This window comes from Fringilla coelebs (assembly GCF_963513975.1).
Source record: "Fringilla coelebs genome assembly, chromosome: 22".
NCBI lineage: Eukaryota > Metazoa > Chordata > Aves > Passeriformes > Fringillidae > Fringilla > Fringilla coelebs.
This window is the reverse complement of record NC_140048.1, coordinates 2,580,783-2,606,450: the sequence shown is the minus strand read 5'-3', so window position 1 is coordinate 2,606,450 and position 25,668 is coordinate 2,580,783. Positions and strand designations below refer to the sequence as shown.

At 47.3% G+C, this 25,668-nt stretch overlaps 1 protein-coding gene and 1 long non-coding RNA gene across 2 annotated transcripts in view; both read right to left on the bottom strand.

Moving 5' to 3' along the window:
• Positions 1-16,456, bottom strand: part of ZBTB40 (zinc finger and BTB domain containing 40) — a gene marked incomplete at its 5' end in the record, with an annotated part of 34,072 nt that extends 17,616 nt beyond the window's left edge. The window contains 12 exon segments of the mRNA XM_084220383.1: positions 5,585-5,628; positions 5,631-5,726; positions 6,245-6,396; positions 6,398-6,468; positions 14,827-14,850; positions 14,856-14,918; positions 14,922-14,959; positions 15,552-15,772; positions 15,774-16,063; positions 16,065-16,097; positions 16,099-16,264; positions 16,443-16,456. Coding sequence (XP_084076509.1) covers positions 5,585-5,628; positions 5,631-5,726; positions 6,245-6,396; positions 6,398-6,468; positions 14,827-14,850; positions 14,856-14,918; positions 14,922-14,959; positions 15,552-15,772; positions 15,774-16,063; positions 16,065-16,097; positions 16,099-16,264; positions 16,443-16,456 — 1,212 coding nt within the window.
• A 489-nt stretch (positions 16,457-16,945) lies between these two features.
• On the bottom strand, positions 16,946-25,162 carry LOC311162070. Its single transcript, XR_014616681.1, has 3 exons — positions 24,940-25,162; positions 17,318-19,144; positions 16,946-17,279 (listed from the first exon to the last, which is right to left on the bottom strand). It is a non-coding gene; the product is annotated as an uncharacterized lncRNA (long non-coding RNA).
• Positions 25,163-25,668: the final 506 nt, after the last annotated feature.

Below are 25,668 nucleotides of genomic sequence, written 5' to 3'. Positions count from 1 at the left end.
GCTAAATGCAACACAACAGGACCCATATTCTTTGGGTACCTTGGCGGGAGGGGGGTTTGCCTGTAGGGTCCGCTCAGCCCTTCTCCCTGCTTCTCGCCTTTTCCTGCCTGTGGTCCTCCTTCCCGCTCCACCGTTCCCGAAAAACCAGCTTGTCATGGCGACAGCCTGGTGCTCTGCTGCCTCCCCAGGGAAGCAGGCGCTGCTGCAGCCCGCCGGCCCTCACGCATCCCCGGCTCGGCCGCCGCCAGCCCGCACCCAGCCGCACCCTCCGAAGCACCAGTCTGCTCGCCGCTGTGTTTCGGGCGCTGCCGGCCGCACCGACCTGCCGTAGCGCTAGCCCGGTAGTGCAAGTGCCCGGCCTGCCGCCGCCGCCTGCGCCCAGCCGCAACCATCGCCCACGGCCGCCGCACCCCAACCCTGAACACCCGCGGGTGCTGCAGGGCGCGCCCGGGGCCACGGCAGCCCGCTCTCCCCGACGGGAGGAACAGGCAGTCTGCTACTGTTTGGAAATCGTGCCCGGCCCACCACAGGAGCTACGGAGATGCAACGCGGTTCACAGCACACACGCGCTCTCTGCTAAACTGATGCTGACAGACCACCTGGGTTCTTTTGGTAACGCTGTCCCTGCCTTCTGTTTCTTTCTCCTTCTCTCTTTTCCTCTCTCTGCTCCTTTTCCTATCCCCCTTTATAGGAATACTTAACTTTTTCTATCAATAAACAGTTCTCAGATATACTGTTGCATTTGTACTTTATTTTAATCCACAAAATCTATCAGAAGAATCATCCGCCTTTTATAGCAGAACAGGACGATACCCTTCACTGCATTTTCTCCCCTTTTTTTTTTTCTTTTTTTTTTTTTTTCCCCTTACAAGTTTCACCTATATGTGCTCTCCTGCCTGTCCCAGGGAGCCCAGATCACTGCCTTTCTCTCTGAAATATCTGGTCCTGCTCATCAACGGTTGGGACCACTCTCATCTTGGAGAACAATAAGTAAGAAGCCTTCTGTCACTTGCATGGCACAGGTGTCAGTTCTTCCCATCTGTTCACAGAATCACAGAATAGTTATGGTTGGAAGCAACCTCTGGAGATCATTTAGTTCAACCCCTCTGCCATGGCAGGATCACCCAGACCAGGTGACACGGGAATTCGTCCAGGGGAATTTGGATTGTCTCCAGAGAGGGAGACTCCACACCCTCCCTGGGCAGCCAGTTCCAGTTGTCTGCCACCCTCAATGAAAAGTTCTTCCTCATGTTGAGGTGGAGCTTCTTATGTTTTATTTTATGGCCATCGCTACTCGTTCTGTCACTGGGCAGCACTGAACAGTCTGGCACCATCCTGTCGGCATCTCCCTTTGAGATATTTGTATGCATTAATGATCCATTCTCAGTCTTCTCCAGACTATCCAGGTCCAGCTCCTACAGTCTCTCCTCAAAAGAGAAATGCTGCAGGCCACTCATCACCTTTGTAGCTTCTGCTGGACACTCTCCAGTAACCCCTTGTCCTTCTTGGGCAGAACCAGACACAGCGCTCCAGGTGCTCCTCACCAGGGACAAGTGGAAGGGCAGGATGACCTCCCTTGACCTCCTGGTCACAGTCTTCCCAATGCCCCCCAGGATCCCACTGGCCCTTCTGGCTGAGAGGACACACTACCAGCTCATGGACACCTTGTCACCCACCAAGATTCCCAGGGTCTTTTCAGCAGAGATGCTCTCCAGTAATTCAGCCCCCAAGCTGTTCTGGTACTAGGGATTGTCCCTCCCCACGTGCAGGACCGTACACTTGCCCTTACTGAACCTCATTCTGCTTCTCTCCACCCAGTTCTCCAGCCTATCAAGGCTCTGCTGAATGGCAGCTCAGCCTTCAGGTATATCAGCCACTCCCTGCAGTTCTGTATCATCACCAAACCTGCTCAGGGCCCGTTCTATCCCTTCATCCAGGGCATTGATAAATAAGTTAAATAAGTATTGATCCCTGGGGAATGCCACTCACTACAGAACCCCAGCTGGATTCTATTCCACTGTTCACAACCCTCTGCCATTCAGCCAGTTGTTGATCCATCTCATGGTCTATTTATCCACATTGCCTGAGCATACCTATGAGGTTATTGCAGGAGACTGTATCAAAAGCCTTGATGAAGCTGAGGCAGACACCATCCACTGCTCTCCCCTCATCAGCCCATCCTGTCTTGCCATCATAGAAGGCTTTCAGATTGGTCCTAATGGATTGTTGAGGGATGTCATTTGAGTTGTGATTTTGCTTCACCTGCAGGAAATTTGTGTTTCTGTGTTTCTCTTAGATCAGGCTCCAAGCTAAACCATGAATTTGCAAGGTCATCTCCTCTCTTTGTTTTTTTCTTGGTCAGACAATATCTGCTGTGATGTCCAGCAGCCTGACGTGCCACAAGCGTCTCCATAGCTCCACAGTACATTTATTTGCCTGTCAGACATTTCAGCCATTCCCTGAATGTCCTAAAGCTCTTCCTCAAGTTATTCACTCACTCAGGTATATAACCTCTCATATAAGATCTTCTCTCTCATTCAGGATGCAAACTTCAGACAGTTCCCCTACATTAAACATAAAAGAAACTAATCCAACAGCTCCTCCTGCGCTCTAACGAGCACCTGAACTCCTTAATTAGTTTCTCTCATTTCTAAAGATCTGTCCTTTTATAGACCAAACTGTGCTAGTGAACCTGCTGATGTATTTTCCTCTTTAATTCACACCAACCTGCCTCTAGATCCCTTAGTCTGAAGTCCTCTTCTGAGAAAACACAAAAAGAGGTACAAGAGCAGCATCCTTCAGGGAGTTCCTGCAGTAACCTACCACTGCTCCCAAGCAGAAGAAATATCCCTGGCAGTGGGAGATGCAGTAGTGACATTTTAAGACTTATTTTGACACCATCAGGTGAGACAATTAGAAAACATCCTCCAATTCTGCTTGCAGTAGGATTTTTCCATTCCCAGTGTAACCAGTTAAGATTCCTGCAGTGGCCAACAACCTGCTTGTACTATCCCTAATACCTGTCTGAGCTCTGAAGCAGCTTGGTTTGAGCATCAAGGTCTGCAGGCACTGGAGTCAAAAAGAGGAGAAACCACAGAGCTCAGAATACCAGATGCCTTCTAGAAGAGAGCCTAAACAGAAGGAAAAGGCTGATGTTTCTACTACCTACTCTGATTTTCTGGGTTCAGGGCTGTATTGTGGACTGATCACTCTGAAACAAACTAAGCGGTGTGGTGCACCATGCAGGAGAAGTTACTTTATTTCTCTTAAGTGATAACCTTAAGTGTATCCAAATCCTCTGCCCCTTCCCTATTACAGAAACATCCAAAAAGCCATAGAAGTTAAGAACTCAAAAAAGAGAAAGGCTAAATTCAAAAGTTATCCAGAAAAAAAAGAGATTTACAAATATGCTTCACAAAACATCATGTACTGGTTTTCCAGCAAAGAAAATCAAACTTGTTCCATTGCACGGCTCGGACCAGGTACAGAAAGAACCCAGTTGCCATGAAAAAAGGCTGATTCATGAGAAACTCCACTTGTCTTGCTGAATAAGTGTGTAGCTAATGACCCAGTGACAGTGAGAAGAAAAAGGAAAGCCTCATCTTTATGTTCCTCTGGAGAACTAGACCCAATCCCTGCCAGCCCAGAGCTCCAGTGCAACACTGGATGAACCAGGCAAGACAAAACCTTCAGAGGTGGCTGCTAATTCCATGTTTGCTTTCCAAGTCCTACACCCGAGACACCGGGGATCCCACCCACATACATGCCCATTATTTTAATCAGTTTAACTTCTGGAATAATTAAACACTTTCCCACTTGTCTGGGGAAGAAGAGGTGGAATTAAACAAATAAACCTCCCCAAGGTCAGTCTACACTCAGCAATTTCTCTCTTGTTTTCTTGCGCTGCAGCAGGACAGAGCTGTGCCCACAGCCTCACTGGAGTGCTCCCCAAACTGATCTGTCATTTGATGGAAACTGTCTGCTGAAACAAGAGCATAAAGGGATCCCATAGAGAGGAGTAGTATTTCATATTTGGAGCAGGGTTTGGGGGCTCTGTAGCAAATGGAGCACACAGTGACTGGTGAGGATGAAAAGAAACATTGCTCCTCCACCGAATGAATCAGGAGCTCAGCAGTACATGATGATGCAGTTACAGGCTGTGTCCTGTTCCCAAGAAGCAGAATTATGATGGCAGAATGGTTTTGGTTTATTATTGGGGTGTTGTGTTTGTTTTTTTCAATGTGAAGGGAGAAAAAGAATTGCTGAATTTTAACCATCTAATTCTATGAAGACAAAGAGAAGTGAGCAGGGAGAAAGTGAAGCCTTTAAGAGAAAGGCTGCCCTGCAACAGGAACAGGCATATATGAAGATCCTAATCTCCCCACTGCCGATGAAGCTTCAGCTCCAGGCCCCCCACATGGGTCTCTGCTGACAGCCACAATGCCCCCAGTAGATGCCAACTCCTTTGCTGTACTTACACCCTGCTTTCTCCTCTAACATCTCTATTCCAGACTCAGCTGTGTGCTTTCAGAGGCAAAAATTCATCAGACACCAGTCACACCTCAGTCACACCAGTCATACCCCAGACCACAAAGCCAGGACAGATGCCTCTGTTGGCAATACCTTTTTAGGTACCCTATTCCAATCTGTGTCTGTTCTCCGGGATTCTCCATGCTGGACATGGTGAGGGACCATGAGACCTTAATTGAGGGGCTTATGAGCTGGGCAGAAGTTCTCAGCCCACCTGTTGTGGCTCTGGTCAGGCTTACTCAGACAGAAAGCAGAGATCATTCATGCCACTGAGCACAACTTCCCACTTACTATAATCCTGTGTCAGGGGAGCTCAATGATGTGACAAACTAGGACAGGAGGTCAAGCTGCATCCTGATCACAGCATGTGAGGGCACCCTGTAATTCCCAGTTGCACAGGGTACAGCTAGCTCCCCTCAAAGACAAAGGAAAGCAGGTTATAAACAGCATTTTGTATTTTGTCCTTTATGACTTCTGCAAATCAGCATACAGAGTGCAGTTGCTTACAGAAAAGGAAAGCAACAGTCGCCCCCACCAACTGCTGCCTGCCACACATAAAAAATAAAACCAAAGTATTTAGTAGATGTTCTAGTAGATGTTACAGGCAACTGTGTGGCAAGAGTTGCAAAAATGACATAAAGCTGGGACACAGCTGAAAGGGAAGCTGATGACCAGGAACTGACAAGCAGGTAGCAGAGAGGTGGTTAGTGGTTCTGTTCAAACTCCCCTATAGAACCTTGTTCTTGTTTCCAAAAAGGCTTTTTCAGGGTATGAGGAATACTAGGTACGTTCTCTGGCCCAGACTCCCCTTGCAGGGGTAGTCTGACACTGATCCTGGTCTCCAGGTTGTCTTCACTGCTCAGTTTTCACTATTCCCACAGTCCAGCTCAGAAGGACCTGAGACCACACATGCAGTCGATGCTGTGCAGAAGGCAGGTGGAAGTGCCAGGTGAGGCTTGCCCATCATCTGGTAAATCATGTGTATGATGTTACCTTGAAGACACACACACACCCCACCCTGTCCACACAGTTTGCCTATTTCAGATTTTTTTACCTGCTTCTCTGAGGCAGTCAGGAATCCCTCTTCTACTGCCTCCAAAACTCTATGATGGGGCTCAGCTGTGTCACGCTCCCGATCAGCTCCTCCCTGCAGCACAGCAAGCGAGCGGTCAGCGTCTCTTCATCGGCTATGCTCTCTGGGGGGAAAAAGATTCAGAAACACAAGAAAAGAAATAAGTCTGTCTGAAGAAACTGACAGGTTCCTGAAGCTAGGGAGACTCTCTGAAAGATCTAAGTGAATAGCTAAGCTCATCCCAAGCACAAGCAGCAGAGGAAAATCACTTTACTATTCTCTTTAAACTCTGTGAAAGGAAAATGTCTCATTTATCTAACAGAGCACAAAGCCATAAAGCAAGCTGGAAGTTAACACCAGGTTTGCAAGGCCACTGTTTTGTGTCAAACTCGAGTAAAAAAGAAATTTTCAACCCCAAGCCTCAGCTGTATTCACACTGGCTGCCAGCCATTAATCCAGCCCTCCAGGCAGCAGTGGGGAGAGTCCTGCACTACACCTCCAGCTACAGGCAGAAATGCTCCAGGATCTTGGCCAGCACATGATAAACCTCCCACATCCAGATACGGGGTTTCTCTGTAATTTTACCTGCTCACTTTCCCAATTTCCTACCTCCTTGGGTGTTACCTGCACCCAATTTCCTACCTGCTTGATGTAGGGCTTCTCCACTGCCCTGTTCCCTCTCCATCAAAGCCACCCTCAGCTCAGGATTTGTGTCTTGAAACAGCTTCAGAAAAGACACAAGGGTCTGAATGTCCAGGGGCAGAGCAATCCCAAGTGTCACTATCCTGAGTGTAAGCATTCTTAACTTTACCCAGCAGCTTCTTGAACACTGAATGATCCTCTGCCTTGGCCAGAGCAGCCAGAGCCTACAGCAGAACAGAAATGCAGGAAGGTTTAGAGAGCAGAGTCAACTGCCCTATACAGACAGACACAACAAGCAGAACCCTGGAATTTAGGTCAGGGGACAAAAAAATTAAATAGAACAAAAAAATAACCACACACACATACCACTGAATGCAAACTGGCGTGTGGCCACTTGCCCTGGGAAGCAGGGCAACAAGCCCTGCTGCCAGCCCTTATCCATATAGCAAATCCCATAAACGAGCTGGTTCCAGCACCAAAGGTTTCTTCATGTCCAGCTAGCCAAAGACCACTAAGTGTAAAAGACCTGATAAAGCTTGAATTTAACACTCCTACTTTGGAAAGCAAAGCTAGGGCAAGAGATCCTGGATCTCGCTGCAGAACAAGGAGGGATCACTTGCACAGAAAGCAGAGACCATTTCAAGCGTAACTTTCAGGAATCTCCATTCTCAATCACAATGGAATTCTGTCTCCTAGAGAAAACTCTGGAGAGGAGGCGCGCAAACTCCGAGTGCTGTGGGCTCTCAGCCCACCTGGCAATCAAACCCAGAGCTCCAAAATCTACTTCAGTGACCTGAAACAGCAATCAGAGGCAGACGTGCTTGTACAGCTATGGAAACAAAAGGCAAAGAAATAAGCTGAAACTCTTACCCCCATTTCCCCAGAGTCCTTTAATGCTGTAAATATTGCCCCTGAAGACTCATGCTTCCCAACTCTCCAGGAGAGATGCCAGCCTTTCGAGCAGGCAGCCTTTATTGGAGACTCCAGGGATTTGATAAAGGTACCTTTGAAGTGGCAAGTTCAGCTCTGCTCCAGGGAGAATGGCCATTTTCTGCTGTCATTGTCATTTTTATTCTGATGATAAAAAGCCTGTGTGCAACTGCTTGGGGCCACACCAGGGCCGGTGGGCTGGCTTTTCCTAGCAGGTGTAAATGGTCACACATTAGGGCAGTGTGGCAGCGCAATGACCTATTGCAAAGACTACGAAGAGGAGAAACTGCAGCAGTCCCAGCTCTTCCCAAGCACAGCAGTTTGCCTGCTGTCCGAACAGAGAGTGTGGATGTGAAGGGCTCTGGTGTAAAGAAAACACAGATGTGCTGAAGAACAAATGTCAAGGTATTTTTTAAATGCAAACATTAATTTGTAATGAGACTTGAGAACCAGATCATGTTTGTTCTGAAGGTTTGCATCCCTGGCCCCTTCCAGATCAAAATGAGCATGTAAAACAGAAAGTATCTTCACTCTCACCACCTTAAACGTGTTCATATCCTGCCAAATCCATGTTTGCACTCATATGGATGAAAAGCAACTTGCACTGTTGCAATATATTTTTCAATTTTAGGGATTTTTAATTAATATCAGCACAGCATTGCTACCTAGAGCCCCAGGTAACATCACTCCCTCAGCGTTATAAATGATCAAATCTGCAGCCAAATTATAAAAAAATTTATCAAAAATTTATTAAATCAATTACAAAATATAATTTCGAAAAACCCACCACAGCCAAGGCAGCATCAACTCCAGAATTTGGTGCTGGGTGAACCTGGGTCCGACTGACAGAGTGCCAGCATCTCCCCAGTGGTTCACCCTGACTGTCTCATACAGCCAACTTATATCCCGTGTATTCTGCCTGGGGCAGAAATGACAGAATGCCCTTTTGTGTCTCTTCACATGTAGAACTGGGACCATATAGATACAAAGCAAGTCCAGGTGTCCCAATGGCTGTCTGAGCTTCTCCAGAATAGCCTTCTTTCACGTGTACAACTTGGACCATACGGACACAAAAGACAGTCCAAGTGTCTGGATGGCTATCTGAATTTCCTTCTTTCACATGTAATCGAGTGGTGCCAGTATTTGAGATGGTTGATGCAATCTGCTCCAGGTGCAGGTCCGTGAAAGGCTCAGGCATTCCTGGGAAGTCGATGCTCATGGTCTGGGAAGCCTTCATTCTTAAGCTAACGGACTTGATCTTGTCTTTAAGTTGTCCGGGAACTAATTGAATAGAAATAGGACTCTGCTTCCAGCCAGGGTGGTCAAAGACATGAGTTGGATGTTTACAATATTTTATATACACACATATATATATAAATAGCATAAAATAACTCTCTATATATATAACAGCACATGGATTTGGTTAATAGAAATGAGTTTTCAGTAACTGAAATATTCTGCTGTTTATAGGCTCTTTCCAGAAGACATTTCCTTGGACACATTGCTCAGTGGGAACAACAGCCTTTTAGCATTGTTGTGAAAGAGCACACGGTGTACTTCAGACTTACATCGAAGCACTAACAATTCCCAAAGATCCTGGGAAAAAATGGAGAAACACTGACACCAGAAGAAATCCCAGCTTCCACTTAGTCATAGTGTGCCTCCACATTACAGCCTGATTCACCAGGCTTTCACTGTCTGGGACACTGCAAAACTCTTCATGGCCAAGTTGGCACAAATTAGCATACATCCAGCTTCCACTTGGGAGGAAGAGACTGCCTTCTGCACCAGAAAACTGCATCACCAAGACCTGGGTTAAGTGTGGTCAGAGCTGTGCCACCAAACAGATTCCATGGCACTCCAGAGGTTTGGTCCCCACTGAGGATATCGGTTCTGGTGGCCAAAACACTCCCACCTCAGCACCATGGAACACATCACACACCATGGAACAGCCTTCCCAGTTCATCTCAAACATGCTCATGTCCACAGCAGCCCCATGGCAAGCTCTGAACAGGAACCTCAGCAGGTTAAGGATCCAGGAGATAGGTCTCTTGCCTCCATAGCATCTTCACATCTTCCATGTTTTTCCAGAGATCTCAACCACATGCACAAATAATGTACACTCCCCCTGAGCAATGTGCAATGGCCCATAACTGAGTCTAAAGAGGGATGTGAGGAGGGAGGGAGGGCACGCAGCACAGTTATTAGTCCAGCTGGCTATTAACTCGTTTCTGCAGGTGGATGAGCACAGTTATGGCTTTTCATGCCTTATCCATGCTCCTGCTCACACCATGAGAGCATATCCCAGCGAAAAGCTACTTTATTGACTATTTCTGCGTGATCTCCTTCAAGCATCAGCTTTAGAGTGAATACAAGCATCCAGAGGGTGGTGGGTAGGGATCTGCAACAGACAGATTTGGAAGCACCAGCTCAGGGTGGCAGAAAAAGCTGTCTCCCTTCAGACCTGAGGGACACTCGGGTACACAGCAAGAGGTCAGGCACTGTGGGGAAACGTCCATAGCCATAATCATCAGTCCTCTGTAAATGCACACTGCTTTGGGTTTTGATGTACAGAAGGTGATGAAAATATAAAAAAGCAATTGGAAATCTGCAGGGTTAGGGACTGTTTCACTGCTGGCTCTTCTGTGGCTCCATGGTTATCCAAGCTTTGGAAGCTGAGCAGCACTGTTCCATAGGCTTCTGCTGTTCACAGGGTCAGTAGCATGGACAGCCTCAGGACTGGCTCCACACACCTCACCCTCAGAGAAGCCCCCTGGCTGTGACCCCACCATTAAGTCAATCAAACATCAATCAACTATTGTATTGTGCATACAATAATCAGAGCAAAACTATGTTCATGTTTTTCTTCAGAAACCTAAAGGGAGTTTTTTTTCAAGCCTGCATCTGTACATGACTCATGAGGGAGACCCCCGGAAGGCTCTGTGGAAAACACTGACCCCCTGCTTGATCCACACAACAAGAACAAAAGCTAAGCCCAAACTTCTACAAAAATACACAAGAATAGGGGAAAAAAAGTTCGCTAGCTCTGCCACCATGAAAAAAAACCACCAAATCCTCACAAGCTCTCTCTCCTAATCAGGATGCAGAAGATAACAGGAAACTTCTTTCTTCTGCCTCATCCAGAAATCCCTGCAGCTGCAAATGAAGGGCAACAATGACTGGACAGGCCCACAGGCAATGGAAATGATCCACAAACACAGTGACATTTATTCTACCTGGGAGAATCAACGCTCCCCCTCTTCATCTAAACCTGGTAGTAGAGGGAACAAATGAGCTGTGCAATAATTTGAATTGAGTTTCTCTAAGAGAGCACAGGAAGATAAGACTTGACATCAGCAAAGCTCTTCTACACTTCCCTAAATTACTGCAATTTCAGACTTGTTCTCGTTTCCAAGCAGGCTTCATCTAAGCCAAAACTAAATTAGATAGGAATAGTTTATGTGAAATATACAGAGAAACTATAAAACGGAAACAACCCCAAAAATCACATCTCTCTAAACTGAAAAGCAATTCATCTGCATCAGTCTGGGGAGCAGAACAGAACATCAAAGTCAGAGAGAAACAATAGTTCTCATAAAATCCAACCCTGCACCACTAACTTTGTGGAGGAAAAACTTCACAACCAAACCAGTCCCCACTGGAGGTAAATGGAAATAAGATCATTACAGACAAGATGAACCAATAGATCCATACTCATACTACCACAACTCCCAGGGGTTACACACAAAAGAAAAAAAGCGCAACTTCTTTCCAACAGCCTGCTACAAAACCTTGAGGACCCACGCTCACTAAAGCACCAGAGATTCACCTTACTACCCGGTGTCGACATTCAGAGTCCTGGTTCCAGCCGACGTTCTCTTAGGTTAGAGCGACAGGTAAAAAATCTCAGCAGACTCCGGACTCCGTTCCTCACGTCCAGACATCACTTTGATCTCTTAATTCTGTGTTGGGTCGTTGTTTTAGGGGTCCTTTTGCTAGGTTTGGTGGGGGGCTTCCCCGTTGCATGCCAACTCCGACGTCCTCTCCTCTTCACCGTCCGGGTGCCATCTCCCCGGAAGCAGCAGGGCGGCGCCCGGCAAAGGGAGCCGGCCCGCGGCTGCCCCTGCGGGACACGGCGACCCGGGCCGGTCCCCGCCAGGCCTTCTTGCTGCGGCTGGGACCCGCGCCGAGGTGGGGGGGCGCCGCTCCCGGGGCGGGCTCCCGCTCCTGGGACACTCCCGGGTCACCCAGCGGCGGGCTGGCTCGGGGCACTGTTAAGAACAGGCAATTACAAGGCAACTATTAACAACGGGAGAGTACAATATGAAATTATTAACAATAAATAGTTAGAACTCCAACTTGGCAGTAATTGGTTTAACTTGTGAACTTTGCAACTGTTAAAAATATGGACAACTTTTTACTCATAAAACTGCACAGAACAAGATGCCATGCAAGGATGAGTTCACCAGCAAAGGAAAATAAATATAAAGGCATCCAAGGCCAAATTCCATTAAAACCACAGAAGCCTGAACATCAGGACAGCCTTGGTGCCAATAGGCAGGCTGACAAAACTCCCCTAAATTTCTGTGCTGCCCAGGGCTTTACTGCCCAAAATAACTGGTGCTTTCCTAGAGAGATCAGCTGCTTCCAAAAGGCTCCCAAGAGCACACTCCCGCGGAATGGGAGATCTCTCCTGCAAGAGGGCAAGCACACCCAGCAAGAATGCCTTCTAAACAGAAACAGTGTGTCACCGGCTTCCAGACACACTTTTACTTGCCCCAAGGCACTCGAGACTTCAAACAAATGACTAGCAAAAGAATACAAAGAAAGGGAGGGGGGAAATCCATTGACATCTACCACTGGCACAACCTCAGCCTGAGTTACACATCCCAGTTCGGCTCTTTGGAGCTTGAACTTGCACTTCAAGCATGACTTTAAAAATACTTTGCTGTGGTTCCCCCCAAAGGAAACGCCAGGCTCTTGTGGGGAAAAGCTGCTCTGCGTGCTGGAAACAGACTCAGTGCTAAGGTCCACAGGTCCTGCTGGTCCCAGAGGGGAGCTCAGAGAGGGACAGGTCTGGCTGAGCCCTTGCTTATAACAGGCTACAGCCTGTTCTCCCACTGCCCTGGGGCTGACACTTCACGCTTGTCACAGTTGAAAAGTGATTTCTCAGGAAGCCTTAATGAAAATCCATTTCTCATTTATTCAGCACTTATTTATAGCTGCAGAAAAATTGTCCAGCTACCACTCTGCGATCAGACACCCAAACTGGCTCTGAGCTTCACAACCTCTCCCTTGGCTCCTGCTGTAACAACTCATTTGGGAGCACAAAAGGCCAGGAATGGATCTGTAAACCTTCCCTAAGGGGTCTGAAGTGGTGAAAGAACACGAAACGGCAGCGACGGCAAAGCAATAGCAAACAGGGATGTTGTGCAGTGCAGAGCTGCAGCACACCTGCTTGGGCACTCCGCCAGCACAGCTCTGCCCTGCCACCAGCAGTAAGGGGAGGCAGGAATAGGGACAGGGCCAGCTGGCATGGGGGCATGGAGCTGCCAAATCCCTTCTGGCAGCACCGATCCACACTGCACAGCACCCACCCCAGCTCGGCTCCATTTGTAAAAGTGCACAACAGGTAAAACCCTAAACCTGACGAACTTATCTGATCATGGTGAAAAACAAGCATACAAAAATCTAATCCTTCTCTGAGCAAGGCACTCGGAGGTAACTTGTCTGCCCAGCTGGGCTTGTGCTTGCTACTGCAAATATGGATTAGGACCCACACCTCTCTCCTAAAGGCCCTAAGTATGTTATATTCCATGTAGAAAGCAGGGCCAGGAGACCAGCTCCTTTAAGCAGGCCTTTATTAAGAACAGCTCTGGGTGGGGAACCCGAGGGGTTGCGCACACCGCCACTGCTCCCACAGGACGACACTGAGGAGGAGGAGTGCAGCTTTGTCTCTCAGCAGAGCTGGGGCTTCCGTCCTCACGGGAGTCCTTAGGAAGACCATGTTGGCTCGTAGGCTAGGGATGTCATCTAAGCTGGGTGCCATTAAAATTACGGTGACAGGACAGAATCCAGCTCTGGTCACTGGTGGGTGATCTCATGTGGTTCTGCTGGGTTAAAGTCAGTTTATGTGTTGCTTTGTTGTTTTTGAGAGGGTTCATATAGTTCCGTCAGCCTCTCATTAAAATTCAGCCTGGGTGCAAGTCCTTCTGGGAACAGGGGAAGTGGTTCCCGATGGAAAGGGATACAACTCCAGGGTGAGACGGAAAGGGGTACAAATACAGAGTATGATGGAAGAAGGATACAAATACAGGGTAAGACAGAAAGGGATAACTTAAAGGTTTAACAACAATTTAAATAACACAACTTGTTACAGTTTCAAACTGACCTTAACAACTCTAGCAGTATTGGCCTATGAACTTGTTCACAACATTCCACAACATCAGGAGAACCAGCTGCTTAGGGAACACAAGCTTCCCTTCATGAACATTTAAGGGCTCAGCAGAAAACAATCCTGCACTCCTCAACTTGCTGTCACAAGTTTGGGTTTTTTCCTAATAAAGATTTGGTCTTGGGCTTTTATAAGCAGAATGTCACAATGGTAAAAACATATCATGTCCTGTGATCAGACTGCTACTGGAGGGACTTGAATCCAGACAGCTTCCAGCCAGCAACTACATGGGAACCTAGGGAGCATGGCAACCCTCAGCCTACAGAACAGCACTGCTCCAACCAGGGAGCCAGGAAGAGCCAGAAGTGAAACAGTAATACTTTTTCCCCTTCAGAAAGGCATGCAGGACAGTTCATGCAGCTTGGTATGAAAAATGCTCTACCAGAAATGGCTGGGCTGAGAACAGCAAGCACAGTCCCATCCTTGCTCTACGCTGGCTACAGCTTTTCTGCAGACCCTGCCACTGCACAGCAGTGTGCAGCCAGCATGAGTGCCCACCTAGACTCACCACAATCATTCACAAGCTCTGTGTCCTCCTGCTCCACTGTCACACCAGTACAGACATCACATTCTGCTTCTGTGTAGCGCTCAAGCTGGGGCAATGGGTGGCATCTGGCTACCACAGCTCAGAGCCCAGAGAACCCTTCAGCATATGCCCAGTGACAGACTCAGTTAACCTCTCCAACAGGAATCAAGCATCGTTTACCAACTCTGACTGCTCTTAAAGCAGCACACTGGCAGGAGAAGCACCACAGGGCAGCACCCAGCTCCCCCTGTCACACCCTGTCCCCCTCCTCCCTCAGCAGCTCTGCCGTACAGAGAGCAGCAGATGCTTCACAGCAAGACAGTGCCAAGGGCTCAGGAAATCTATTTTAGGATCTCACATGTCAGCCATTTACAAGTCAATACAATTCCTGAAGCAAATGCCAAAAACAGGAGAAGAGAAATCTGTGCTGGAGTTCTCCTGCAATACAAGGATGTCTTCAGGGCAGGACATACTTCTTTACCTGCATGCCTGAGCAACTTGCATTTACAGATGCTTCTCTCTAGGGTGTTGCTCAGGTGAGCACATATTGCCCTTCAAACAACCAGGCAGCAGTTTCCCATGAAACAATTTCCTAAACAAGGCACAAAATATTACAGCCCTTTGCAGGGTGAAGAAAAAACTTGCATGATTTATGGAAGTAAACACACCTACCTCCTTTTGAGAGGCATCAATTTCTCACACTCTTTGAGTCTTTTCAGCACAGCCTGGGCATGAGAAAGAGCCTCAGAGAAAACATTTTCAGATCAAACAAAGAAATCCATTTTATAGCTTTTGCTCTCTGCTGCTGTGCGAGAGAAACAAGATTAGTTATTTGCTAATTGAATGGATTTGCAGAAAGCATGATGTGATTGAAAGGCATCAGTTATAAACCAGCACATTGGCTATAAAAGGAAAACTATGACTTATAAATCCCTTCTGAAGACATCACACAGCATGGAGGGAAAACCAACAGTTTACTTAACACCAGTTATAAACGGAACATTTATTTTAAACCCAGTACAGCCTCTGTTTTCCTCCCATCCTGAATAGGGGTTTAAAGGATAAGGTAGCATTAGCAAGCAACTCTGTTCACTTGCTGTTAGACAGATTGTCTAATCAGCCCTATGTCCTGCAGTAACACAGATCCCTCTGCATGGCAATCACATGCCTGGCCAATAAAAGTTTTGCTCACTACAGCTCTGGCAAAGCAATGAGCATGAAGCAACTACCAAAGCCAAAGGAAAAAAATCTCTGCAGAACAGGGGGATATGTTGCTGTTGCTCCCAGGACAAACTAAAAAGATTAAACAGAGAGTAAAAATACCCCAAAACAGGCAAATGTGAGCCAACGTGTTGCAAATAAGAGGCAATGGTGTGTCCAGACCCATGACATCTCACCTAAATCCCTTGATCGCCCTTCCCCCTCTGGCAGCTCAGCAAGCTCCTCTTCCATAGAGCCACTCCACTCAGCATGGGCAGGCTGGTCAGGGCCAGAGCCTGAATCCTCCTGAAGGGACCTGGACTCACTCGACATTGTGTCCTGATGAACCCAGGTATGATTCACGGTAAGTCCCTGGCCAGGAAGAGAAACACCTCCTTCCATTTCTGCTTCTACGGGGTAAAGGAGAAACTCTTTGAATGAGGATGATAAATGTTCTTTCTTCATCACGTCTTCCAGACTGGGACAGGTAATTAGCTTCAGCTTGGTTTCCAGATGAATCTGCTTCCTGGCTGGAGACTCCTTTTACTACCTGGGTCTGAGCAGAACAACTTATGAGATCCCTGAGGAGATTTTTGCTACTTACAGCCACATCAAATATCTGCAGACTATCTGCCACAGAGATAACTTTGGTGAAATTGTGTTTCCTCAGTGGGAGTTTGTCATTGTCCATAATCTCAAGAGTGGTGTTACCATACCACAGGTGTTACCACTGAAGCATCAATTGGAGATGGTGTCTTTGCTGTCCAACACGGATTTAAACAGCAGACTGGCAGGAGCCAAAACCACCTTGTGCACTCTAAAATGCACATTCCCGATGAAGATGGTGCAGTCACAGAAGGGCTGCTCCTCACAGAGAGTGTACAACTGGGGCAGCAACTGCCATCCATAACTGGGAATCTCCTACTGGCCTCCTCTTGCCTCGGTCTCCACACTGCTTTTACAAAGCCCAAATAATGAAAAGGAAATGGATCCTAGTAGCATTTCTCTCTACAAGACAGAAAGAGCAAGAAAATGACTTTTCAGTTTACATGTTTTAGTAGTTTATGATGCTTCAATTCTTTGGTTACAGCAGGATCCTCATTCTGAACTCACACTCCTCAAATTCAGCAACTTAATCTGACACCTGAAGAGTCTAGATAGTGTTCAAACCTAAATGAGCAGATATGGACTGAGTACTGAGTCCCAGGAGCTATAAAAAAGGAGCAGAGCCTCCCTGATGTGCCATACATCTCGTGTGAGTGCCCATCAGATCAGGGACTGCAGTGCCAGGCTGTGCCTGCAGCCAGGGGCTGGAGCTGATGCTGAATTCAGCAGCTGGTTTCTGAAAGGGCAGGCGGGGAAGCTGTTGCAGTGTGTGTCCGACCGCCAGCGTTCTCTGACCCGGCTAGCGGTGGAGCGGCTGGAGATGGGTCAGCAACAACACCCTGAGGGATCTGCGGGGCACATGGGGAAACCCTCTGGTCTTGGGAGCTTGACAATGTTGTGGCCAAGTGGCACAGCAACAAGGAAGGGACAGGTACAGCTGAAGAACCAAAACTGAAGATATTTATTAAATAAATAAAAGGGCGTAAACAAGGGTGCAAAACAAAACATAAAGAAGCTGCTTCAGAAGACCCCGAAGTGGGGCCAACATGCATATATCGCGTCTCTCATAGAATGTAGTCTCTCAGAATGTTCTAGAAGCCTTCTGGCCAATCATGGGCTGTTGATCTGTATGGCCACTCCCAACTGATCCCAGAGTCCTTTGCAAGTCCTTTGCTCCTCACCATAAGCTGCTTGGATGTCATCAGTTGTGGCTTCTTTCTTGAGGCCTGATGTTGGAGTATGGCTGTATGGCCAGTCCCTAGCCCATCCTCTCCAGGACAAAATTGCACAACTCCCCCCTCTTCTTTCATTTAAAATGTCTTATTTAAACATTTAAACAGTCTTATTTCATTTAAACAGTCTTATTTCATTTAAACAGTCTTATTTTAACTAAAATGACACTCTACTTAATGGACTTTACAATCAATTTAACTAAACTTGAGAACAAAAATATGAAGAATACTGTAAATAAAGTTTACAACTAAATAGGTGGGTTCATGCTGCGAAGTTAAATAAATAAACAAATGGGTCAACTGGCCTAACTCCGAGGGTCACCCACATAACTAAACAGGAAATAATGGCAATCTCTACAACATGAATTATAACAAAAATCGGGAACTGACAATTAAATATAATAGGAAAGTGGGGGTAGGGTTGAGGGCTGATGGAAAGCGGTTAGGGTAGAATTCAGGGCAGCATGGCCAGTGCTGTCCTGGGTAGGGGACGGAAAAGGAGAGGAGATGGCAGATTCCATCTCCCATTCTGTTCTCAGGGTCAGTGGGTTCAGGGACATGGGGGGGCAGAATGCGAAAACTGGGAAAGGAAGACTGTTAAATATTGCACAATCAAAACAAAAATGTAAATGATTACCTTATTGAAATAAAAAATAATCTCTTAGCATCCTGACAATGTAACAAAACAACAACACAATAAATGCATCTCAAAAGAAATCAATTAAATTTTTAAAAAATTCTAGAGGGGAGTGGGGGTTGATTATTTTCATCTTAAAGTGTGGATGTAATGGTTTTAGGGTCTTATTTGGCAGCTTTTAAACGAAAGCAAGACTTAAAATTGAAAGCTTACATCCCCTCTCTTCTTTGCTCATCCTTGCGAAACCTCGCTCCTGAGTACCAAAGCCCATGGTGTTCTGGGCCTCACATTGGTAGTCTCTGTGAGCTGTCCTCAATACCCCACATTCGCTGGGGGGTCAGCACTCTTCAGTGCCCCATGTTGGGTGCCCACATTCCCCACCATGTACCGCGGCCCGTCTCCAGCCACTCCGCTGCTAGCCGGGTCAGAGAGATCACCGGTGGCCGGACGTGTGCCGCAACAGGAAGTAGGGCATGAAGACCTGTTCAGGCCACCTACCAAACATAGAGGAGAATCTGAGGTGTTAGTTTGAACCTGCAAAGCACTAAGTGATTTGGGACCAGTTCATTTTCTCCCCCAAATCACTGGTAAGATAAGCAGGGCCATGTGAACATTAGACATAGGGCTCTGCTTGCAACCCAGGGCCTTCAGCATCCCCTTCTCAGCACACCATGGTCTCAGCTCATTGATTTATGAGTCTTTTCTCCCAAAATGTAATTTTTGGGAGAAGTCCATAATCCTAATCCCATCTACCAGAGCCCCTCTTTAACCTCCATGCCTCCCCACGCCATTGCAGGAGGGAGAACAGATAGGACATCTGCTAACAGTATTTTTATCATTGGGTCATCTGGAGTTTTTATCTAAGATAGACAAGATAAAGATATTACTGCCTTGTCCACACACTAGGATGCCTAACAGTGGCAGAGTAGGCAGAAAGGAACAGTATGAGCATTAGAGAAAGAGCAGGTGGATGGACATGAATTACATGACCTTCAACATTTAACATCTTTGCACTCAGCTTCCTGCTTTCTTGTAGATAAGAGGACTAGTATAGCCTATCACCAGGGTACAAGCTTTAACAGCTGATGTACCTACACCAATCTCAAAGCTCTGTCTCATAAGAAATCAGGCTCAGAGCAACTCCCACCTTGTACCAAATCACATCATAAGCAGACAATGGGTGCAGGCTGAGCTGACATCTCACTTCTCGAAGGCACCAACTCCTCTGGAGCTCAGCTTTTGTGGGAAACAGGACTTCCTGTCCACAGGCAGGCAGGACCCCAGCTGTCCTTCTGCATGGCGCTGCCTTTGGTGGCTGTGGGAAGACAGAGAATAGAAGAATAGAAGAGAGTAGAGACATCACCTCATCCCAGAACTACAGAAGGCTGAACAACAATGCTGGTAGATACCAGAAATGCAGGAGAGCTCTCCTGTGCAGCCAAGAGCTCCCTCAGGCTTTAAAGATGAAGTGCTATGAAACTTGTTTATCAAGCACCAGGAGAAGATCACAGATGGTTTTGACATCACCTCAATGCAGAGGTGTTACGCTCCTCAGTACTTCTGAAGCAAGAGCAAAGGGCTGGTGAGTCCTTCTCTGTAAGGCAGAAAAAACCGTGCGGGTTGATAGCCCACCCTCCTACCCCCACCCCCAAGCCAGAGCTTCTTCAGGCACATCAGTACCAAAGGCTGCCTGATCCGCAGCTCATCTTTCCAAATACCAGATCCACCCCCTCCCCCATGTACAGGGCCAACCACCTGTACTTCCAGTCGATCCAACATGCAGGCTCTGCTCTCCTCCTACATCATTTTAAACCACAAGGAACCAAGCTGCCATCAGTAGAGTTGCTGCTGGTCGTGGGAGAAGAGAAAAACCTGATTCTTTTGCCAGACTCCATGTAATAGCAGTTTTACTCCACCTACTCCTTCCCCAGAGGACATCAACTGGAAGTCCTTCAGCTGAGCTGAAATTGAGTCTGCTGGTTAAATAATAATAGCTACAGCTCTTCCTACAAAATGATAAGCAGGAGAAATCGATGTCCTGGAAGAGACGTCTGCTCACTTTCCCATGAACAGCCTCCTGCATGAAACTTATTGCTTGCACTGTGGCAAGCTGGAGGAAGCAGCAGCACCGTCTGCTCCCTCTATTCCTGGCAGGAATATAGAAGACATATTTGCTCATGAGAGCTCAAAACAGTGAAGCAGCCTACCAGCATGTCCCCTTCTTCATTACAGCAACTCAGAGCACTGGAAAATGTGTCCTGAGTAATTAGCACAGACATATTTATTTAAATACATTTTATTTCTTTATTTATAGGGACCCAAACCATCCAGTACCATCAAAGAGAACAGGCATTTATAACAAGGGGTTGGCCAAGGCCAGCCCCAAGGCATTTGCACCCTATTCAGAGGACCCAAGAGCCAGAGGGGACCATCATCAGCAATCTGATTGCATATCCATCACTGCCTCACAGTAAGGAGCTCAGTCATGATAACTGGTTTTTAAGCGGAGTACCCTCCACCATCACACAGTTAAATTACATCTTGTTTCTCACCCGAGTTTGTGTGACTAAGTCTCCCAGCCATCCTCTAGATGACTTTCAGGAGATTTGGCTGGGGAACTGGGCAGAACTGAGAATCTCTCTCTGAAAGCAGGTAACTGATACTTCAGCAGCAATGAGTGCTGACAGAGCCTGTACTGTCTTCCTCTGCCAACACCACTGGTAGGAAAAAGCCAATTGTCACTTCTTCAGCTTAAAGCTGCTTCTCTAACTCCTCTTGGGAGTCAGCCCCACTGGGGACTTCAAACTTAAAGTAAAACATGGCTTAAGCAGACTGTTGTCTCACACATTAACTACATGAGAACTGCCCTCTTCCAAAATACCACTCACTGGAGTCAGAAAGGGGACAAAGGAGACAGGGCATTTGCCCAACCGAGCTGCACAACAGGCCTTTCAAAATTAATCATTTGAGGGGACATCTTAAGCCTCATTCCTGTCAGCAATCCAGGGGAAGCACCAAGGTGGATCAGGAGTTTTCCTTCCACTGATTTCCAATGAAACTGTGAGATCAATCCATTTAAGCCAAATTTTCAACAGTGCTTACAATTTCTAAGGCTCTACTTGACAACATGTTGATAAATATCCCCCTGTTGCCCTTAAGCAACAGTTGTCATCTGTGACTGCTCTCAGGACACCCACTTCAGCAAAGATGACCCTTTTTCTTCTGAACCGCAGAAGTATCAGAGGTCCAGAACATGTCTGCAGAAAGCATCACCCTTCACTGTCCAGTTTCAGCTCTTTATGCCTTTTTCCCACTTATTTCTGTCCTACCACATCTCCACTGTTTGAGGCTATCATGTTGTTTTCTTTAAACTACATTAGAACAGGAAAAAGATCTCTCGATAGCAACAACTTTTCTTTCTTGGGGGAAGTTGAAGGAAGAATCAAGGAGGAAAGGGGATACCCAATTCTATCCACAGAACTGAAAAGTGTGCCCAAATAAAATCACTTCTCTTCATTATTCATATAATTACTTGCATCTAGATCCAACAGACTCAAAAGCTATGCACATCACCAGGTTCATCTAAAGCTAATTGGAATTTAGGACCAAGCACTTTAGCAATCAGACTCTACAGAGACAGGTGCTCCAAAGGTGCACGGATGAGACCATCCCTCCCTCATAGTTTCTGCTACGACTTTACCACACCTTCAGAACATCCATCACAAGGCACAGAAAGAATTGTAATGCCTCTAAAGTTTAAGCAAAAGGATTCTGTATATCCCTTGCTATATAATTAAGGACTTTTACAAGGTGTGGTCAACACAGCTGCTGTCATTAGTAACATAACAAAAGCTCTTCCTGTATCCATCTCAGTGGCTAGCTTGAGGATGTATTCCATGCCTGAAATTCTCACCAGAGATGCGTATGGAATAGGCTTTTTGTAGCTTTATTTAAAAAAAAAAAAGTTAAAAACCCAACAACTATTGCCTCACTGCCAAATGATGAAACTGTCCAAGCATAGTTCTGTACGGCACAGACCCACAGCCTACTGCTCTGCTGCAGCCATGCAGAGACAGGGAACCTGCAGTGCTCACATGGATAATGAAGCTGTATAAAATCATCCTGCACACCCGGTGCAAAACTAGAAGACAGAGAGTCCTATGCAAGATCTAAAATGCTAAAACTAAGAAGGCAGGGGAAAAAAAGTGGACAGAAAGAGATAAGCAAAATGGAAGTATCCTACTTTTCTGTCCTCAGTTAATGCCACTTCTGTTGGAGCTGATCAGAGGGGCTCACAGGAGCACTCCCACAACCCTCCTGTTCCCCACACTCAGCTCCCTGCTTGGGGAGCTAAAATCCAAAGTGGTCACTGCAGGAGAGTGGTTTCCAGCGCAGGAAGGCTCCCTGCCTCGTGAGAACAGCTCACCACATCCCAGCCCATTTGCACTCAATCAAAGGCTCATTTCACAATCCTCATGGAAATCAGTGAACAAAGCAGGATAGTAAGCTGGGATACATCGTTTGTGTTGCTCAGGCCTGCAGTCCCTTGGGCATGACAGTGGCCTCTGAGTGAGGGGGCAATGTTCTGTTTTTAGCTCTGGGGCTTAAGAGCAGTGACAGCCTTAAATCACAATCTGAATACTTTCTGCGCCTGTTTACCAGTTTCCTGTTTTCATGTTACCAAGATGATGATCTTACACTGAAGGTTATTGGAAAGCCAGAAAATCAAGGACTGCAATTCAATTTTCTTACCTCTCCCACAAAAAGTAATTCAGCCTTTGAAGTGCTGAAAGAGGCTGAGGGGTCATTACTTGTCTCTGGGGTGCTCCAAAAAGGCAGAGCAAGCAGCTCACCCAGAGGATAATGTGAAATCCAGCACAAGGAACCAGGGCACACCAATTTGTTTTTCAATCTATTTTGTTGCAGCTCAGAGCATCAGTGCAGACTAGTAACAGAGGAAAATAAGCAACACTTTGACTAAATTCAGCACTCCACAGTCTCTAAAGGCAGCAGAATATACCACTCAAACCCCACACATTTTGGCTGTCTGTCTGCACTGGTGCTCTGAATAGAAATGCAATAGGTCAAAAACCAAACAGTTCTGCTACAACTCTTAAAGGCAAGTTTTCTTCAAACCAAGAGCTGCCCCAAAAAGCAAGCAAAATCATGCAGTGGGAAACCTGCACAAACGCAAAGAAACAGCCAGTTTGCTCCAGTCACTGCTCAGCCATGGATCACCCTGCTCAAGAACACCAAAAGTGCTAATTATATTTTGCAGGTTCCCTTAACATCCTCAAAAAACAGAAGCTGGGCATCTGAACTGCTTTTTGTAAGGTAGGTTTACATCACAGATGATGGTGTGTTGCAATTGCTTAGTGACTTCTTAAGAAAAACAAAACTACACTACTGACCAGTTTTTGTGACCCATTTTGCATCAGTAGAAGTGCAGGAGCCATTTGTTCCCATAGCCAAGGGCAGACATGGCTTGACACACCCCTAAGGCACCTTGATGCAAAGGCCTTTAAAATTATACTTCTCAGGCATGGTTACCCCAAAATGGGTATGATTCCCTCAGACTTCTTAGTAAGTACACAGAATTACTGGGAGTTGAGTCTATCAAGTTACCTGGACTTCCACCACTGTCACCTCCTGCATCAGGCTGTCAGAGAGGCACCTCCTCAGCCCCAAAACTCCAGTAAGACAAAAGGACTTTCAACAACTCTTCAAACATGAGTGCAGCTGCTCCAAAACAGCAGAGGAAGATGTAGCATTGTGAAAGCCAAGTAGGGTTCGCCCACAAAGCCAACATGCCTCCTCCATCTCCTGGAATAATTTTATAACTGCTGAGCTGATTTTTGAGGGACAACAGGGGTTGGGCACCTTCTTTAAGTGGTATGACTAGGCAGTTACAATACAGTGAAAAGAGAGAAAACAAAGAATGAATAAGTAGGGCACAGAGGCTGGGAAAGGACCTCTTTGTTCTGGTCCATACTCCCAACAGGTTGTTCCTGCACCATCCTGTCTTTGAACCAGGGTGTAAACCCAAATTCCTCCTCCAGCACAAGACATATCTGAACTAGAACCCTGCAGAACCCTTCCGCCTTATGCTATGTCTGGCCCATAAATAGGTGTGTCAGCCTTCCTGACCAGCACAGTAAACTGCCCCCAAGCCTTACCTCACTGCAGCTTCTCTCTCAGCAGGGAGGAGGTGGGTCCTGGTCAGGACCCCCCACAGCACCTCTCTCTAATATATCTCACCTGGCCTGGGGACGGGGACAGGGACAGCCCTGAGGCTCTCTTCTCCCTGCTCCCCTGCAGCAGCTCGATCAGGCTGGAGATCACAGAGGAAACCAAATGAGACTCCTCATTTTTTGTGGTGTAGTGAAAAAAAGCTATTCATTTGTCTCTTGATGGGTCAGTCTTGATGGATCATCTCAAAGAACAGATGTGATTAGTGGTCCAAAGCAAGGAGAGGAATCTGCTGTGACCAAAGGACAAGATAAACTCCTTCCATGTATACCTTTAAAAAACTTCCTGCAGCGTCACACCTGCCTAGGCAGGGGCACAACCCTAATGCACAGGTAATATAACACCTTTGGAGGGTAATGGAACCCAGCAGACAGGCTTTGGCTCACTGGTAGAGACAAAATTTCAGAGGAAACATCTTTTATGTGTAGGTTTCAAAAGGAAAAGCCCCTGCCACAAGGAAACGATGGCAGACAGCACATGGGGAGTTTTTAAAATGAGAGGGACTGCGTTTTTTGGGCACTTGAGAAGCTTCTACAAGACTGACTTCGATTTAACGTGGGTGGGATGTGGGGGTCCCCGCACCCGGCCAGGTTGAAGACAGAGGCACCCTTTGGTCCCCCTCAACCTCCTCATCCACCTGAGAGGCTGGTCCCTCTCTGCGGGTGGGGGAGGCACCCACCCGTCCCGTCCGCCGCCTCCCCAGCACGAGGCGAAGCGCCCCGTCCCCTCCGCGGGTCTGGCACCGAGGCGGGGGAGCGACGGGTGGCTGGAGTCGGGACAGCCAGGCGGCGTCAGGGGGGAGCCGAGCCGCCCCGACCCCCCGGTGCCGAGTGGGCCCGGCCGGCTCCGCCATGGTTTTACCTTTCCTGGGTGCGGTGCGGCGGACACGGCGGGCGGCGGCTGCAGCGGGAAGAATAAAGCTTCAACAACAGCCGTCCCTGTCCAGCCCGCTCCCCCCTCACGGCGCCGCCATCTTAGGGCCGCGGCAGCACCTCTCGCGCCTCCTCCCTGCTGTCTTCCAGTGGAATTTTATGTCCCCTGGCTGAATTTTCTCATCTTTTGTAAACGTAACTGATGTAGTCAGATAGCTTCTACAACAGAAGTTGCTTAATGAAGAATATAAGTGTGTGTTTCGAGAATTGCGCAAGGTCACGTCACCGAAATTAAATATGCATTAGGTAGGCGGAGAATATGTGTTAGATAGGCCGGTTCGTGTGAATGTTACTGCGTAAAAGTACGGCTTTTCACCCCTGGTGCGCATGGTTTGTGGAAACCTCCACGTTGCAGCATGTGCAGATTAAACGATGTCTCCTTTCTGAACTAGACGCTGTGTCTCTGTTTTGGGAGCTCCTTAAACCGGTACACCGGCACCCCGTCCCCGGGCAGCCCTGAGGGACCCACTGGCCAAGGTGGCTGCTGTCACACCCCCACCTCGTGCCTGCACGACTCTGCCGCTATCGGACTCTGGTAGGGGCTGCCCTAGGAGGCGGTGGAGTCACTGTTTCTGGAGCCATTTAAGGGAACACTGGATATCGTGCTTAGTGCCATGGTCTAGTTGACAAGGTGGTGTTAGATCATAGGTTGGACTCG